The sequence below is a fragment of the Cololabis saira genome, chromosome 6, assembly GCF_033807715.1.
Source record: "Cololabis saira isolate AMF1-May2022 chromosome 6, fColSai1.1, whole genome shotgun sequence".
Taxonomy (NCBI): Eukaryota; Metazoa; Chordata; class Actinopteri; order Beloniformes; family Belonidae; genus Cololabis; species Cololabis saira.
The window spans coordinates 45252740-45270961 of NC_084592.1; the positions used below are offsets into that span (position 1 = coordinate 45252740).

At 36.1% G+C, this 18222-nt stretch overlaps 1 protein-coding gene across 1 annotated transcript; it reads left to right on the forward strand.

Annotated features, from left to right (window-relative positions):
* Positions 1–2207: 2207 nt before the first annotated feature.
* Positions 2208–18178, forward strand: atp6ap2 (ATPase H+ transporting accessory protein 2). The gene is made up of 9 exons (XM_061724648.1): positions 2208–2311; positions 8095–8225; positions 9193–9321; positions 10184–10279; positions 11870–12007; positions 12085–12138; positions 13763–13912; positions 14762–14881; positions 17578–18178. The coding sequence occupies exons 1-9, from the start codon at positions 2236–2238 to the stop codon at positions 17770–17772; spliced, it is 1089 nt and encodes a 362-aa protein (XP_061580632.1). The 5' UTR covers positions 2208–2235; the 3' UTR covers positions 17773–18178.
* The last annotated feature ends 44 nt before the right edge of the window (positions 18179–18222 follow it).

Sequence of the window (18222 nt, forward strand, 5' to 3'; positions counted from 1 at the left end):
TTTATTAATATATATATATATATTTTTTTTATTATTAGGCTCAGAAATACTTTTTTTTTAACTTTCTAACTTGTCTGCATATATATTAATGGTTAATACCATGTTGGTAAAAATCTATGGCATGCATATATATATATATATATATATATATATATATATATATATATATATATATATATATATATATATATATATATATATATATATATATATATATATATATATATATATATATATATATATATGCATTTTGAATTTATAATATATATCATATATGTTTTAATATACCATATATTTATTTTATTAATACATATATATATATATATAAATATATATATATATAAAATTTATTTTTTGTATATATATATATTATTTTATTATTAGGCTCAGAAATATTTCAAGAAACGCCCACTGATATGCATTTTTCCCAAATGATTTGGGATGAAACGCATAACTGACGATAGAATCTATGTGACCGGCAAGTGTTTTTTTGTTTTTTTTATTGAGGCCAGTGGGGGGCCAGCAAATTTGTAGGGGAGGCCGTGGCCACCCCTGGCCCCCCCCTGGTGGCGCCACTACGTCCAAGCTTCCCAGAAAATCCTCACGCAGGTCCGACTGTTGGAGACGAGAGAAAAGGCTTTAGTTGAACTGTTCCGCCTTTAAAGTGCATTTTAATGGTTCCTGACGTCACCAGAGACAACAAATACGTACATCTGAGTTGGTTCCGCTCTGACGTGGACAACTGGACTTTATTCTTTAGTTACTTAGTTTGGTCTACAGAAAATTAACATCCTCTCACATACACTGATTATTTGTGTGCTCTAGCTTTGATATTAAATTCTTATTCAGTCACTTGAATATTAAAAGAAGCAGCAGATGGTACCTGAGCAGACCTCCCTCTGTCTGTGACGATGACGAGCACCAGTGATCTCATCCTGACTCAGAGGAGCCGCGTTTAGTTGCTGTAATATGATAATAACATCAAAGTTGTCGTCTGGATTCAGATGAGGTCAGAGCTGCTTAAACACTGAAATACGTGTACGGGACGTCCATAAACTGGCTGTAGAGGCTTTTTGCTTATTAAAAGAATCATTAATTATTAAAAGTTAATTATTAATAATTTTGTTTTTAACTATATGATAATTATTTCAAAAGGAATTACAAAATATATCAAGGTAACATCTTTATTTTTGTCTTCACTGGGAATTAACTGGACTGTATGTGAGTGTGAAGAGATAAACACACAACAGTTTATAATGAGCTTCTTCTCAGAGGAAGGAGACAAATGAAATGATTTGATAAAAGAAAAAGAGATCCCAAAGGCTGAAAATAAAAAGTCCCATAATGTTATATTACAGGAAATACAATAACGATTTCAGTGTTTATTTCCTTTAATTATCTTACAAAACATCATAATCACGCGCACACACACACACACACACACACACACACACGCACGCACGCGCACGCACACACACACACACACACACACAAACACACACACACACACACACACACATATGTATATATATATATATGTATTTATTTTTTATTATGTATGTAATATATATAATATTACATAATATAATATTATATATATATATATATATATATATATATATATATATATATATATATATATATATATATATATATATATATATTCTTTTTTATAAAATATATTTTTTATAAAATATATATATATACACATTTATTATAATTAAATGACCGGTCAAAATTTTTAAAGGAAAACCTATACATACATATATGTTGGTAAAAACCTCATATATATATATTTTTAATATGTAATCTATATCATATATATTTTGATATATCATATATATTTTGAAATATCATATATTTATTTTATTTATATATATATATATATATATATATATATATATATATATATATATATATATATATATATATATATATATGTATATGTATATGTATATAAGAAGAAATAATATATATATTCTATATTATAGAATATATATAATATAATATAATATAATATAATATAATATAATATAATATAATATAACTATATTCTATATTATATTATATATATTATTAATAATTTTATAGGTTTCTGTTAAAAATGTTGACCGGTCTTTGAAGCATTTAATTATAATAAATGTAAATTAACAAGATTTTCCATTAAATGTCCCATGATGCTTTGCTCCACGGTGACGTCGGTCACGTGACCACTGCAGTTGGGGAGAAGACAAGATGGCGCTGCAGACCTGCCGGAGGATGGAGACGGTTTCTTCTGTCGTTTTCCTTCTCTTCCTCACCTTTACAACCGGTAAAAACGCGCCTCGGCAGTCTTTTAATTATTGTTATCATTTTAACGTCCTTAAATCGTGGAGAGCTGCGTCACAGCGTCGCGGTTGAGCTTCATTTAGCCTCGACAAGTCTTAATTTCTGCTCCTTTTTCAGCTGCAAAAGATGTTATTTCGTAAAATAATAATATATCTGTGATGGAAAAACAATCTCTGTGATGGAAAACATAATCTCTGTGAGGTGTCAGAGCTTTGATTTGTGAATCATCCTGGAAATCGTGACCTCAGCTTGTCGTTAATACCTTTTTAAGTTCATTTCTAAAGCTTAAAGTCATTATGATCACCGATAACAATTAGTTTTATAGTGTCTTTATGTGAAATATAAAAATAATACACAAGAAAGCTCATCCTAGGAGGTAGTTATTCATTATCCTGCTTTGACATGTGACGCTGGTTCCTCTGTCACGTGACGCGGGTTTTCTGTCACGTGATGCTGGTTCCTCTCACGAGTTCTAGTCATGTTAAAACGAGTCATTCATGGTTTATTTAAACACAAAATTCACCAATGATTCACACTTTATTATAATAAAACGTATTTATACTACACTGTTCAAATAAAGTGGAGGATTTCAGCTTTTAATTTTATAGTAAATACAACCAAAACCTTACCAAGAGTTAAGATATTACAGCTTTTTTTTAATTAAAGTTAGGCTTGAAACTGGGATTTTTCTTTCGTCACAGAACTTTTCTGCCACTTTTCTCCCATAGGCTTGATTACTGCGATCTTTTATATATGAACACGTCAGCGAATTGTTTGCAGTCTCTGGATTCAGTGAACCACGGTGCCTTCAGGTTCATCACTGGTTGCAGAGCCCTCACTCACCATTGCACCTTATGAGACGACGCGCTGTCTCATCCACTGGTACAGTGGGTATCTATAAAGCAATCCTCGATCTACTCCCACATTATTTATGCAACTACATTTCCAGAACCCACAGCAATTACTGCTTACGTTCCAGTGATTTATATCTGCTCAACGTGGCAAAGGTGCATTAATCAAGCTACTTTCACATAGAGAGCGCACAGTGGCAGCCGGGGCCGGCTTTCCCATTCATTGTGTATGTGCTGCCTCTGTGCAAGAGCGCAGGTTCTGCCGCCGAGGTCGGCGGTGCGCAAAAGGGCACACGCCACCGGGTTGCCGCGGCAGCAAGGCGCAAAGCGGCTTTCACACAGAACGCGGTTTGCGCCGCGCACACCGCCGGGGTGGGCGCAGACGGAGCAGAGCAGGAGCAGAGCAGGGCGCGCCTGCGCGCATCACCTACATATTTGTTGCAAGTTGCTTGGCGACCGAAAAAAAGTTTCATAACCATATATTGATAAATGATTCAATTGATCCTGATATGAGGCATGGAAATACTATATTTTATTTTAAATTAACATTTTATTGTTAAAAGAGCAAAAGAATATCACATTTCTACCACTTTTAAACACACCAGGTATGTCCAAATTCTGGGAGATTTCTCTCCACTTTTGTCCCTTTTTATTGTTGTCCCGATAGGCCTGCAGTCTCGCATCCCACAGCTCCTCACACAGACTCACAGCCAAGATCATTCTTTCTTCCATCTTGATCGTCTTTGATCTACAAGCTGCAAGTTTTTTTTTCTCCCTCCAGCTGTCACAGGGGTGGCCAACCCTGGTCCTTGAGAGCCACACTCCTGCATGTTTTAGATGTTACCCAGCTTCTCTCCTATTGGACACCGCCGAGATGCCGTCACAGGGCGCACGGTGAAATTACAAAAATTTTCAATTCGCAACGGCAGCTTGGGTCGTCTTGCGCTGTCTTGCGCTCTTGCTGCCGCGGCAACCCGGCGGCGTGCGCCCTGTTGCGTGCCGCCGACCTCGGTGCAAAGCCCTGCGCTCTTGCGCAGTGGCAGCACATACACAATGAATGGGAAAAAGGCGCCAGACCGGAAAAACCTTTTTTCGGTCGCCAAGCAACTTGCAACGAATATGTGCGCTGCTCTGCACCGAGTCTGCTCCCACTCGCCGCCGACTCTGCGCCGAGTCTGCGCCACCCCGGCGGTGTTGCCGCGTTCTATGTGAAAGTAGCTTAATGAAGTAGGTAAACACTGTTTTAAGTTCTCTGCACCTGCTGCCTGGAACTCCCTACAGAAGACACTAAATCTGAAGGATGAGTTATGAGTATTTTATTTATTTATTTTATCGTGTGAGTTGGTGGTGCCTTTTTTTAATTGTCGCACTTTTAATGTTTCTCTGGCTGCTGTCTTGGCCAAGCTCACTTGAAAAAGGTCATTGTATCTCAACGGGACCAACCTGGTTAAATAAAAAGTTTTAAAAGTAGTCACTGACATAACTTGAAACTGACGAAACTCATGAATAATAATTGACCGAACATTGACTGATGAAAATTAAACATTGCTTTTAAACTGTAGTTCAGCAGAATCATTTTCAGAAAACAAACTCTAAAACTGTTGGTTTGACGAGGACACGAGAGGACGGCTGAGGACAAACTGAAGAGACGAAAATATGAACAGAGACCAGAGAGTCCAGAACAACTTCAGAGATTCAAGGTGACCTCCAAGGTCCAGGTCCATCAGTATCAGACCTTCCATCACTGTCTGGACCAAAGTGGACCACGAGCAAGGATTCCTGTTGGAAGAAGATCAGAAAAAACCCTAAGTGGAATTTATCTAAATGTAACTTTATGCAAAAATGAAGCCTTGAAAGAAAAGAAGACTGGATCTGCTTTGAAACCTGGAGGTGTACAGGTGGAAACGTGTCCATGAGAGGAGACTCATCACTGGACTGAAGTGGCTGGTTCAGAATGATGTGAAACTAAATATGACGTTGAGGATCCATCATTATTCTCCAGGACAGTTTTGTTAGTTTATTCCACCTCATTCTGTTGAACTATGATCTTAAAACGGTCTAATTTCATTCAACATCGTTCAGTAAATTATTATGGTGTTCGCACTTACAGTGCGAAGGCCCTATTGTATCTGTAGGAGTTCTCGTTTTTTTTCTCGACGAAATGAGGGCCTTTTTTCCCCCTAAACGTGCCCCAAAAGTCACCAAATTTTGCACCAAGCCAGGCCTGGCGAAAAATGTGATATTTAATGGTTTGCATTAATGGGCGTGGCCTAATGGCTCAACAGCGCCCCCTAGAAAACTTCATGCCTCAAGCCCCATAATACGGTTTGACGTACATGAACGAAAATCGGTACACACCTGTATCATGTCGCAACTTAAAGAAAAGTCTCTTGGAGCCATGGCCGAAACCCAACAGGAAGTCGGCCATTTTGAATTAATCGTGTTATTTTGGCGCAATTTATGCAATTTCTTCGGCCGTTTCTTCGCCCAAACCGTAACGTGCACCCAGGTGTGTTATACATCAAAATGTGCGTCTCCATCCTGCGACAACACGCATTACTTTTCTCAGTCAAAAGCGTTACCGTGGCGACGATAGACGCCAAAAAGCGCACCCCCCCCTTCATCTGATTGGTCAATATCTGATAGTTCCTACTTTCTGCCATAACTTTTGAATGGTTTGACATAAAGAATCGTGGGTGGTTTCATCTGCTAAATGTCCAGGCCTGAAGAATCTACATTTAAGTCATACAAGCTTCCACTGCAGCACACCTGAACGTGCACAAGGGTGAGTGGGACCGTTCATCGCTGCTTGCAGCTTTAATTTATTATTAATTTTGTCAGTTTCAAGTTATTTCAGCACCTTTTGTGGGTTTTCTTTTCAGTGTAAGGTACAAACAAATTTGTCCACGTCTGTAGACGACAGGATGCAACTCAGCTGGTTTAGAAGCTGCTTCCTGTACAGGTGTTTTTCTGTACAGGTGTTTTCTGTGCAGGTGTTTTCTGTACCTGTATTTAACCAACCAGAGGTTTACACATCTGTGCCTCAGCTGTCGGCGTCCTGTAAAGCTATTTTTGTTGGCGATCCGTCGGCTCTCAGTGCAGGAAAAACTCTTTCCTTCTGTTTTGTGTGTAACAGATTTAATTATTTATATTTTATTGACGTAATTCTGACGTCTTTTGACTTTTTTTCAATTCAGGATTATCCTTTATAATTAAATATGGAATCAATATTTCCATAATCGATCAGCTTTGCTATGGAGGCGGAGCTTCACTGCCCCCCCGGTTTATTTATGAATCCTCAGAAATTACTGATTTACTTCTTAAATTTATCAGAAAATTACAGCAGTTGAATTTTTCTCAAAGAATTAAAAAAAAACAAAAAATGTTATCATCAAAACATGAGAACCTGCATTTGAGGCTTAATTTTACCGCTACTTTAGTATTTTTTAGTAAATTCAGTTCAGTGATACTTTTTTAAAGGGAAATTATATTAAATGTGATTTAGAAAAACGTATATATTTGGGAACGGTGGAGTTTTAGACGGTCCGTCCTGAGGAAACATCCTCCGGACGTCTTATTAATAAATCATTTATAAATCTACTATTACTATTCTGCAAACTCATTACCGCTGTTATGTTAATTTTTATTTATTTTACTTATTTAGTAATTTAATGAGACAAGATTGTGTTGAGAAACATAAGACTTTGATTCCCAAACTTCTGCCTTATATTTGTTGACTAAAGTTAAACGATGATTAATCGTCCTGTGAGGTTTGAAATAATGTCTGTGAGACTTAATTCATGAGTCACTTCACATATTTATTCTTTTGTAACAAACAAAAGCACTTTTTTAACAGACTTTTCTTTAACTGCAACTATCAAACCTTTTTTGTCCTGGAGGATAGTAGATGAGTTTCATCCTTGAAACCTTGTAAAGGTTCACGGAGGACGTGGGTGGTTCAAATATGAATAAAGAAGCTGTGCATCACGTTGGAGACACTTTTATTTATTAACTGACGTTAACTGTGTAGTTTCTGTTAACTGTAACAAGGCAAGGCAAGTTTATTTATCAAGCACAATTCAACACAAGGTAATTCAAAGTGCTTTACATCAACATTAAAAGCGGCAAAACATAATTAAACAGTAAATAACAAATAAAATGAAATAAAATTATGAGAAAACAAGGTAAAATAATAAAAAGCACAAGTTGCTGAAAACTAAGGGCAGTAGAGAATTGCAGGTACATCTCATTCACGGTTTTCAGAAAGCATTTAATTTAAGAGTATGCTTAAATACCAAATAAATGAAATAAAATGATAAAAAAAGAGGTAAAATAATAGAAATTACAAGTTGTTAAAAAGTAAGGGCAGTAGAGTCCAGCAGGTAAGTATTTAATTTAGGAGTACGCTTCAGTAAACAGTAATGTTTTCAGGCCTGATTTATAGCACATACAGGACTGTCTCAGAAAATTAGAATATTGTGATAAAGTTCTTTATTTTCTGTAATGCAATTTAAAAAAAACAAAAATATCATACATTCTGGATTAATTACAAATCAACTGAAATATTGCAAGCCTTTTATTATTTTAATATTGCTGAATATGGTTTACAGTTTAAGATTAAGATTCCCAGAATATTCAAATTTTTTAGGATATTTGAGTTTTCTTAAGCTGTAAGCCATGATCAGCAATATTAAAATAATAAAAGGCTTGCAATATTTCAGTTGATTTGTAATGAATCCAGAATGTATCATTTTTTTTTTTTTGTAATTGCATTACAGAAAATCACAATATTCTAATTTTCTGAGACAGTCCTGTAGAACAATAGTAACTTACTCATTCAGTTTTGCTCTCGGAGCATCGTTCATGGCGTTTTTTTTGTGTGTTTTGTGTGTATTGACCTCCGTTCCTCCCTCAGGTATCCATGGAGACCGGCTGACGGTGCTGCAGGCTCCAGAGTTCGTGAGCTTCCAGACGGGCGACTGGCCGGTTTCCGGGGAGAAGATCCCCGACCTGGTGGCCCTGACGATGGGCTTCTCCGTCCAGGAGGTGACGCTGCAGCCCCCCCTCTAATCTCAGCTCTGGTTTAGTGGACCTGGTTTAAACTTCTCTGGTGTTGATTTATGACTTGATTTATTTATTCAGCACAGTATAAAAAACAGAACAAGTAACAAACAAATGTTAAAAAGAGATTGGTAATGTGCTAGGCCAGGGGTCGGCAAACCGCGGCTCCAGAGCCGCATGCGGCTCTTTAGCGCCGCCCTAGTGGCACCTGGAGCTTTTTCAAAAATGTTTGACCTTTTTTTTTTCTTTCTTTTTTTCCTTTTTTTTCTCTTTTTTTTCTTCTTTTTTTTCCTCTTTATTTTTTTCTTTTTATCTTCTTTTTTTTCCTTTTTTCCTTCTTTTTTTTCCCTTTTTTTCTCTTTTTTTCTTCCTTTTTTCTTTCCTTTTTAATCTCGACATTTCGACTTTTTTCTCGAAATTTCAACTTTTTTCTCGACATTTTGACTTTTTTCTCAAGATTGTACTTCAACATTAATCTTAACATTTCCACTTTTTTCTCGACATTTCCACTTTTTTCTCGAAGTGTATAATGAAAAAAAAAAATCTTCCCCCAGACGAGATTGCTGTATAGGTGTTCCATAACTGGGCAGTAGTACAAGTTATAGTACCAGTTATTGCTGTATAGGTGTTCCATAACTGGTCCTCCCTGTATCTAATGGAGAACTGACACAAACCAGTACGGAACTTCGGGAGATTTAAACATTTAGCCTGTCTTGTATTAAAATGGTGCATATCACTGTTGAACTGAAAAAAATCTTTACCTGGCAAAGAAAATGAAACTGGCAGGACAATACATTGAAAATAAAATGGCAGGTTTGATATGTATTTAACTTAAAGATGAGCAGACCAATTACTGTGTGTGGCGATCCTGCACAATCTTTTTTGCAACATATGAAGTTTATTAATGTGTGTGTTATAGGTAGCTCCCCAAATAATGATCTATGTGTTGCAGGACCTGCAGTGGCCGGGGCTCCAGGCCGGCCCGCTGTTCCAGCGGCCCCGGGCCAACGTGCTGGTGGTGGTGAGGGGGACCGACAGCCTGGACCTGCCCCAGAGCGTGGCCTCCTACCCCCTGGAGAACGTGAGTGGGACCGCGTCTCCACACGGGGATTAGAAACTCCTGAGATAACGAGGGTGTTTTTAAAAAAGTGTGTATTTAAAAAAAAAAAATGTATTCTTTATTTCATTAATTAAAAGAAAAACAAAACAGTTCAATATCATTACAACAAATCTCTTTCCTTGAATGAAAGGGAACAGAAAGAAGACAAATCTTATTTTATCTGTCCCTTTTTCCTAGGAAATCAAATGTCAATTAATGTGATAATAAAAAAAACAAATGACAAAAAAATTACACAATTAAAAAAAAAAAAAAAAAAAAAAATCACTTTCCAATAAACGTAATTTAAAAAAAACAAAAAAAAACAAAACTACAACAAAGTTATAAAATAACACAAAATAACTGTCGTCAAACACAGATAGTCGTATTCTTTTTTGATTACAAGAAAAAAAATATGACTGGTGCTAAAGAGAGAGAGAGACAGAGAGAAAAAGAAAACCCACCTAACTTAACAATTATCATGATATTTCTTCATCAAACTGGCTTTTATTATTCTTTTAAATGTAATGTTTGATTTGCATTCTTTGGCTTCTGTATCCAGATTGTTCCATAAACTGATACCTTTTACAGAAACACAACGTGCCAATAATTTTGTCCTGAAATTTGTTTTTTTAAAGATCTCTATTCCTTTTAAGTTATACTTATTTTCTCTTTTTTTCAAATTATCTCTGTATATTGATTGGCAAAATTTTCTTAATTTCCACATAATTTGCAGAATTCTGTCGTCCACTAATTCACGAAATATCCACAGTTTTAACTGAAGGAATAATGGATTTGAAGGATGACTATATTGTTTTCTATTAATTACTGCGGTTCTTCCTTCCAGCCGGTCCCCTTCACCCTGGACGGCGTGGCGGAGACGGTCCACTCTCTGTTCGCCGAGTTCACCCCGGTGGTGCTGCAGCTGGCCCCCAGCGAGGAGGTGAGGAGAAGCTGCTCAGGGCGGGTCGTGTTAGACGGCCGTGTTAAACCTCTGCCCTACACAGGGTCTATTTTTCCAAGTCGAGACTTTCTGAAATATATCCAGAAGTAGAAGACACGTGTGATAAGTGCCATGGCTCTCCCCGTCACCTTAGCCAGATGTTTTTCCTTTGCCCTGAGCTGAATCGTTGTTGGACTGGCTATTTTTCTATATTGTTCTTTAAGTAAATATGCAGCCCGTTGATTGCTATTTTGGGAATTCCTGATGCCTCACTTTCACTAAATTCTTTACAGAATTATATTATCTTATACATCCTAACTAGCAAGACGTTGTTTACTGTTGCATTGGAAAAATATCTATCAAATATCAATATACAGGACTGTCTCAGAAAATTAGAATATTGTGATAAAGTTCTTTTATTTTCTGTAATGCAATTACAAAAAAAAAAAGTCATACATTCTGGATTCATTACAAATCAACTGAAATATTGCAAGCCTTTTATTATTTTAATATTGCTGATCATGGTTTACAGCTTAAGAAAACTCAAATATCCTATCTCAAAAAATTAGAATGTTCTGGGAATCTTAATCTTAAACTGTAATCCATAATCAGCAATATTAAAATAATGAAAGGCTTGCAATATTTCAGTTGATTTGTAATGAATCCAGAATGCATGACATTTTTGTTTTTTTAATTGCATTACAAAAAAATAAAGAACTTTATCACAATATTCTAATTTTCTGAGACAGTCCTGTAATATATTTCCATAAATATCCTTCCATTTCCCGGTGGCTTAAAGACACCATGTTTTTCTTAAAACTGGAGAAAATTAAGTATACAATGAGAGGATGTACGGAGAAGTTTTTTCACAAATGGCAACCCTTTATTTCTTATTTTACAAATTTAGAGGTACTGCCCAACTGAGTGTGTGTCTGTTGTTGTTGTACTTTGGAATGCAGTAGTAACCAGTATTATCTGTTGTCGTGATGAGCCGTGGGGGGGCGGGAGGGAGGATAGTTTGTCAGTTCCTTGTTCATTTTTCACAATTTAACTGTATTATTTCCTATTCTATTTGCTTTTTATTTGAAGTTTTTTTGTGAATATGTATGTATATCTTTAGTATACTATATGTACATATGCATATACCGGTATATACAGGACTGTCTCAGAAAATTAGAATATTGTGATAAAGTCCTTTATTTTCTGTAAGGCAAAAATGTCATAAATTATGGATTCATTACAAATCAACTGAAATATTGCAAGCCTTTTATTATTTTAATATTGCTGATCATGGCTTACAGCTTAAGAAAACTCAAATATCCTATCTCAAAAAATTAGAATATTCTGGGAATCTTAATCTTAAACTGTAAGACATAATCAGCAATATTAAAATAATAAAAGGCTTGCAATATTTCAGTTGATTTGTAATGAATCCAGAATGTATGACATTTTTGTTTTTTTAATTGCATTACAGAAAATAAAGAACTTTATGACAATATTCTAATTTTCTGAGACAGTCCGGTATATGTTTAACAGGAAAAATGTAAATTGTATTACATTATTTAAAAAAACCTCTGCCATGTCTCTCAGCGTCTCTACATGCTGGGCAAGGCCAACGCCGTGTTCGAGGACCTGCCCGTCACCCTGCAGCAGATCCGGGCCCGTCTGTCCCAGGATGGCTCGGTTCTCACCTCCCTCCCTCTCAACTCCCTCAGCAGGAACTCCGAGGTCGGTTTCCAACAATCACGTTTGTCAGATTAGAGCTGGCCGATGTTACTGTTCCCTAATCTGAGCTGCTCTTCCAGGCGGATCTGCTCTTCCTGTCGGAGGTCCAGGTTCTGCATGACATCACAGCTCTGGTGAGTCGTCAGAACCGGCCGTGCATGGAGGGAATGAAGCCTGAAGGGCTTGTACAGAGTTCAAATCCCATCAACATCAGTGATGAAATAACAAAGATAATGTACAACAAATTAAAAAAAATTATAAATATAAACCTAAAAGAGAACATGGATACAAGGTCATTGAAGGTTAAGACAGAATAAGATGGTTTTTTTAATAACTTTCTGAAGGAAGTAAAAGATAACGTTGACTTCAGGGACACATTCAAGTCAATCCAGAGTTTTGGATCTAAATGTAATATTAAATTGATGACCAGATGTTTGACAGAAGAGTAAATGAAGATTGCCTTTGTGTCTAGTTGGATATGATTTAAAATCAGATGAAAAAGTAAGAAACTGCTGGAAAGTGACAGGAAGATCTTATTTTCTATTGATAAACTTATGCGCAAACAAGCATGATTGAAAAACATTAAGTCTATGAATGGATAATAGTGAATATTTCATAAAAAGAGTTGCAGATGATTTGTGTCGACCAGACTGAGAGATTCGTTCTTAAGAATCTTTTTTGGATTATCAGTAATTTGTTGAGAAGAGTTGGATAAGTTGCAGAGCAGACAATATTGCAGTAATTCATATATGGAAATAGGAAACTATAATACAGAGTCAAGTGAGCAGACGGATGGATTATGCCAAGCATTTCCATTGATCTTTTGCAAACTTGATTAATATTATTCCAATTAAGACCTTCATCCAAAACAACACCCAGAATATTGTGTGTGATACTTGAAGGATTTCAGTTCCGTTAATTAATATTTTAGCTTCTTCTTTTGCATAAGGTTTATTTTTGTTGCAGAAGATCATAAAGTTAGATTTCTTTACATTTAGAGTTAGCTTATTGATCTGGAACCAATTAGAAACAGTTGATAATTCATGATTTACACATGTGATGAGAGACTCGAAGTCATCATGGACAGCTGCAAGACTGGTGTCAGATTCCCCGTCAGACTTGATTCAAAGGTCCACGTTGAGTGCATTTACATGGGAAGTTTAATTCCTCTTTAATTCAGAATTAATATTAAATCTGATTTAAAATGAGTAAAAAAATTACCATGTAAACACCTAATTCCGAATGAAAATGGCCTTTCCGAATTAAAAAATTGATCATGTATACACTCATTCCTCTTTAAATTAATCCCGGTCTTTCTTTCTGCTCGTTCCCTCGCCCGTCTGTCTCCATGACGCTTATATTCCACACTGGGCTGGTTTTCCAAACAAAGTTTCAAAATGGCAGCACGCAGTAAACGCTGGTCAAGAGCAGAGACCATTTATTTAATAAATAGCTTGGAGGAACTGGAAATAATTAAAAGAACAGATGGAAACAGGAAACATAAACATTGTGAGCTTTTCAAAGTTGTAGCGGCTAAGTTTGTTTTTCTTCCGGTAGTTTAACTTCCGTCCCCCCCTATCCAATCAGAACCTTCCCAACCCCCAGACCTGGAGAGGAATTGGAGAAAGACCATCAAACGGGTTTTCCATGTAAACCTCAATTCAGAATTACTATTTACATGTAAACTCGAAGGAAAATAATTTAATTCGGAATTAAAAAACGTCACGTAACCGTGACCATTGTCTTCCCGTCCTGCAGCTGCAGCGGCACCGACATCTGGCCAAGGATTTCTCCCCGGACCTGTACTCGCTGGAGCTGTCGGGCCTCGAGGAGCTGAGCCGCGTCTACGGCAAAGACTCTCCTCAGTACCGCGACGCTACGTCCATCCTGGCCTCCGTCCTCCAGAAGGTAAAGGGGGTTTCTGAGGTGTGATGGAGATCCTCGGCCCCGAGTGCAGCTCAGTTCTGATCACACGATCACATCACTTTTAAAAAAACGACTTAAGGCTCACCTAATGCTGCAGACAATATGACTGCGAATTTATTATTGATATTGAAATTAGTAGAATTATCATAATGATAGCACTGACTGAAAATATATTACTAATGTATGGTATTATTAGTGGTATTATAGTGTATTAGTATAATTATAGTGTTATTAATATATTATATTATGCATATATAACTGATGTGTGTGTGTGTACATGTATGTCTATTATTGTTTTTATTATACAGGACTGTCTCAGAAAATTAGAATATTGTGATTTTCTGTAATGCAATTAGAAAAACCAAAATATCATACATTCTGGATTTATTACAAATCAACTGAAATATTGCAAGCCTTTTATTATTTTAATATTGCTGATCATGGCTTACAGCTTAAGAAAACTCAAATATCCTATCTAAAAAAATTTGAATATTCTGGGAATCTTAATCTTAAACTGTAAACCATAATCAGCAATATTAAAATAATAAAAGGCTTGCAATATTTCAGTTGATTTGTAATGAATCCAGAATGTATGACATTTTTTTATTGCATTACAGAAAATAAATAACTTTATCACAATATTCTAATTTTCTGAGACAGTCCTGTAAGTTTAGTTATGCTAGGAATGTATGACTGTATGTATTTATGTCTTAGATGTTATCATTTTTGTAATATTTTACGTACTTTATGGACCCCAGGAAGATTAGTGGTCGCCAAGGCGTTAGCTAATGGGGATCCATCCAATAAACACATGTTCTTGTGTTCCTGCAGTTTGGGGAGGACGTGTACCGTCTCTACGGCAACAGTGCGGTGGTGGAGCTCGTCACGGTGAAAACCTTCGAGGCTCCTCTGACCAGGAAGTCCCGCTCCATCCTGGAGTCCCGGCAGATCGTAAGTTGGAGAGGAACTCGTGAACGGTTTAGTTTCTTTTACCAGCAAATAAATCCTGCAACAATTCAGTGAAAATATTCAATCAATCAAATTTTATTTATACAGCACCTTTCATCCAGGTACATGAAATACAAAGTGCTTAACATTTTGACTGAAAAATAAGCATAATAAAAACAAAAATAAAATAAAAACTGAGAGACCAATGCACACTGACATACAACACAGTTAATTAAAATGAAATAATGATCAAAGTTCAAGAATTAAGGCTAAAAAATAATCAGTCCACAACAATAAAATATAATAATAAAGACATGACAAGAAATAGATAAATAAATAAAACAAATACCTCTAAAAAATGTTAAACAGAATAAAACTATAAAATTTGATGCTACATAAAAGCCAGACCAAAGAGATGAGTTTTTAGTCTACGTTTAAAAATGTCCACATTTTCAGATCCTCCGGCTGTTCCACAGTTTTGGAGCATAAAAGTGGCTAAAAGCAGCAAATGTTTTAGTTCTACTCTTTGGAAACAGCTAAAGGAAGAGCCAGAGGATCTGAGGGGCCTTCCTGGTTCAGAGAATAAAAACAGTAGACTCCAGCAGGATAATTCAACACAGGATGAGAAAACTGTCTTATAGGTTTCTGGCCTGTTATTGCTGAGTATTAAAAAGAAAAAAAAAAAAAGCAGCAACAGATGATTTTACCAAAACTGTTCATCCATTTGACGGAAACATCAAGAAAATTAGGAACTTTTGTTCTTTATTTTCTTTCCTTTTTTAGAGAAGCTCACAAGCAATCATCAGACATCATTAGAAAAACATTCAAGCATCACTTATAGTTGCTACGGTCGGCCTGATCAATACTGGGGGGTGGACGATGGTTTAGAACAGTGATTCTCTATCAGGGGTAAAATAAAATTTAAAATCAAATTTTTTTTTTTTTTTTAAAGATCCTCTGACATTTATAGCAACAGATTATTATTTTACTCAAATGTGACCGAGACCTTAATCCACCTAAACTACAGAACCTTCTTCTTCTCTTTCACCATCATCATTCAGTGTATTTTAATAAGAAATCTTGCACCCGTTTGCATCGTTGAAGTTACTGCATGACACTGTTCATACAAACATTGTACATATTTATTGTACCGGTACTGATTTTAAGCAATTTTACGTAACATTGTTTTTATTCCTAGCACTCCCCTTCACCTCTTCCCTCAAAGTGCTTATGCTATTTGTTCAGGCTGCATTTGTAAATATATATATTCTTAAATTGCTTGCCTGGGTAAATAAAGGTTAAAAAAAAAAAAAAAAAAAAAAAACGTAACATGCTAGCTTGAACTTTGCAGTGAAGGGGGGGTCGCACTTCAGTGCCAATGAGAAAACGCAGCAAAGCGAAAGTAAGAGGAAGAGACAGAAGATGTCGAGGGTGTGGTCCACATGGTGTAAGACGAAGTGAAGTTGCACAATTTAAAAGCAGTATTTTTTACTTTTGTTACTTAGAAAAAATATGTTTTTTTGTTTGTTTTTTTTGTTTCAGGAAATGTTAGGTTTGAAATAATTGTATTTATTTTTTATTAGAAAATTTAATAAACAGTTTTCTAGTTTGCATAATATGTAAATACATGTCAATTATTATCATAAAAGAAACAAATTGGTTGTTGTTAATCAAGTAATTTGTCTTGTTTTCTATTGTATATTTATAATTGGGATTTAACAAAGCAAAATTAAGTTTTGTCCTATTTTATCCTTATTTTATCCTATCTTTATTCTGATGTAGCCTTCTTATTTGGATTGATTATATCTTAATAATTTTTCTTTTAGGTTGACTATTTTACACCAGTCCAGGGACATTCTGGCATATTTTACATTTTTTTAAATGTATTATTAATGTGCATTGTCCCTGATAACTAAACCTTTAAATAAATAAATAAATCCGATTAATCGATCGAATATTTCATAGAATAATCGATCACCAAAATATTTGATAGCTGCAGCCCTAGACCCAACATGAATCTGACCTCTGACCCTTATTAGATATTAAATCAAATGCTGGTTCAGGTTTGGAGTAGGGATGGACGGTATGGACTAAAAAATGTATCACGATAATTTCTGGCATTTATCCTGATAATGATAAAAATGACGATAAAAAAAATACCAATTCAACTATAAATCTATCTCGCTCTCAGATCTGCCATGTTTGTTACACAAAAACGTCATCAACGAGAATTTATCTTTCTTTCTTTCTTTCTTTCTTTCTTTCTTTCTTTCTTTCTTTCTTTCTTTCAGGCTCATTTCCTTCCTTCCTTCTTTCCTCCTGCTCTCTCCTTCCTTCTTCCCTTCCTCTTTTCTCCCTTCCTTCCTCCTTTCATTGTTTTCTCCCTTCCTTCTCCCTTTCCTTTCTTCCTTCGTTCCTCCTGCTCTCTCCTTCCTTCCTTCCTTCCTTCCTTCCTTCCTTCCTTCCTTCCTTCCTTCCTTCACGTACGTTGTGCGTGGATTTAACACAGAACCATAAATCAGTTTTACACAAAAACGTCATCAACGGGAATTTATCGTTTTTACCGTGAGAGACAAATTCTTACCGTGAGGAATTTTTTTGACGGTTTATCGTGAACGGTAAAATATCGCCCATTCCTAGTTTGGAGTTGTTTTTCTGCACCGGTTCTGGTTGTGACAGCTGTTATTCCTCTCCACCAGAGCAACCCCGGCAGCCCCTACAACCTGGCCTACAAGTACAACTTCCAGTACGCCGTGATCTTCAACATCGTGCTGTGGCTGATGATCGTCCTGGCTCTCGCCGTCATCGCCGTCTCCTACAACCTGTGGAACATGGACCCGGGATACGACAGCATCATCTACCGGATGACCAACCAGAAGATCCGGATGGACTAAACCCCCAAACCCCCCTGAGCTGTGTAGTGAACGTCTGTGACCGTTTGTTTACATCCTCCTCAGCTCACATCCCCTCAACTCCTCACTAACTTCATTCCCTTCTCCTTTTGTTGATTTAACTGTTCTGGGTTTTGTTTGTGTAAGATAATGTGTTGTAATGTGAAAGAATGAGTTTGATCTGGGTTCTTTGTGCTGCTTTTGTTGTAAGTTAAATGAAATTGATGTGTATATATTGAATATTGAGTATATGAAGAGACGGCTGTGCTACCGTTGTGGACGTGTGTTGCTTTTGTTCCAGATCAGATAGAAACACTCGTCATAGTGGATGTTGAAGACTAATAAATATAAATGAAAGCTCTGTAAAATGCGATAAATGCTTATCAATAAATTATTGGATGGATCAGAAGACTGGACTCTGTTTGTTGGAGAGAAAATTAAAGGTCTAGTCTG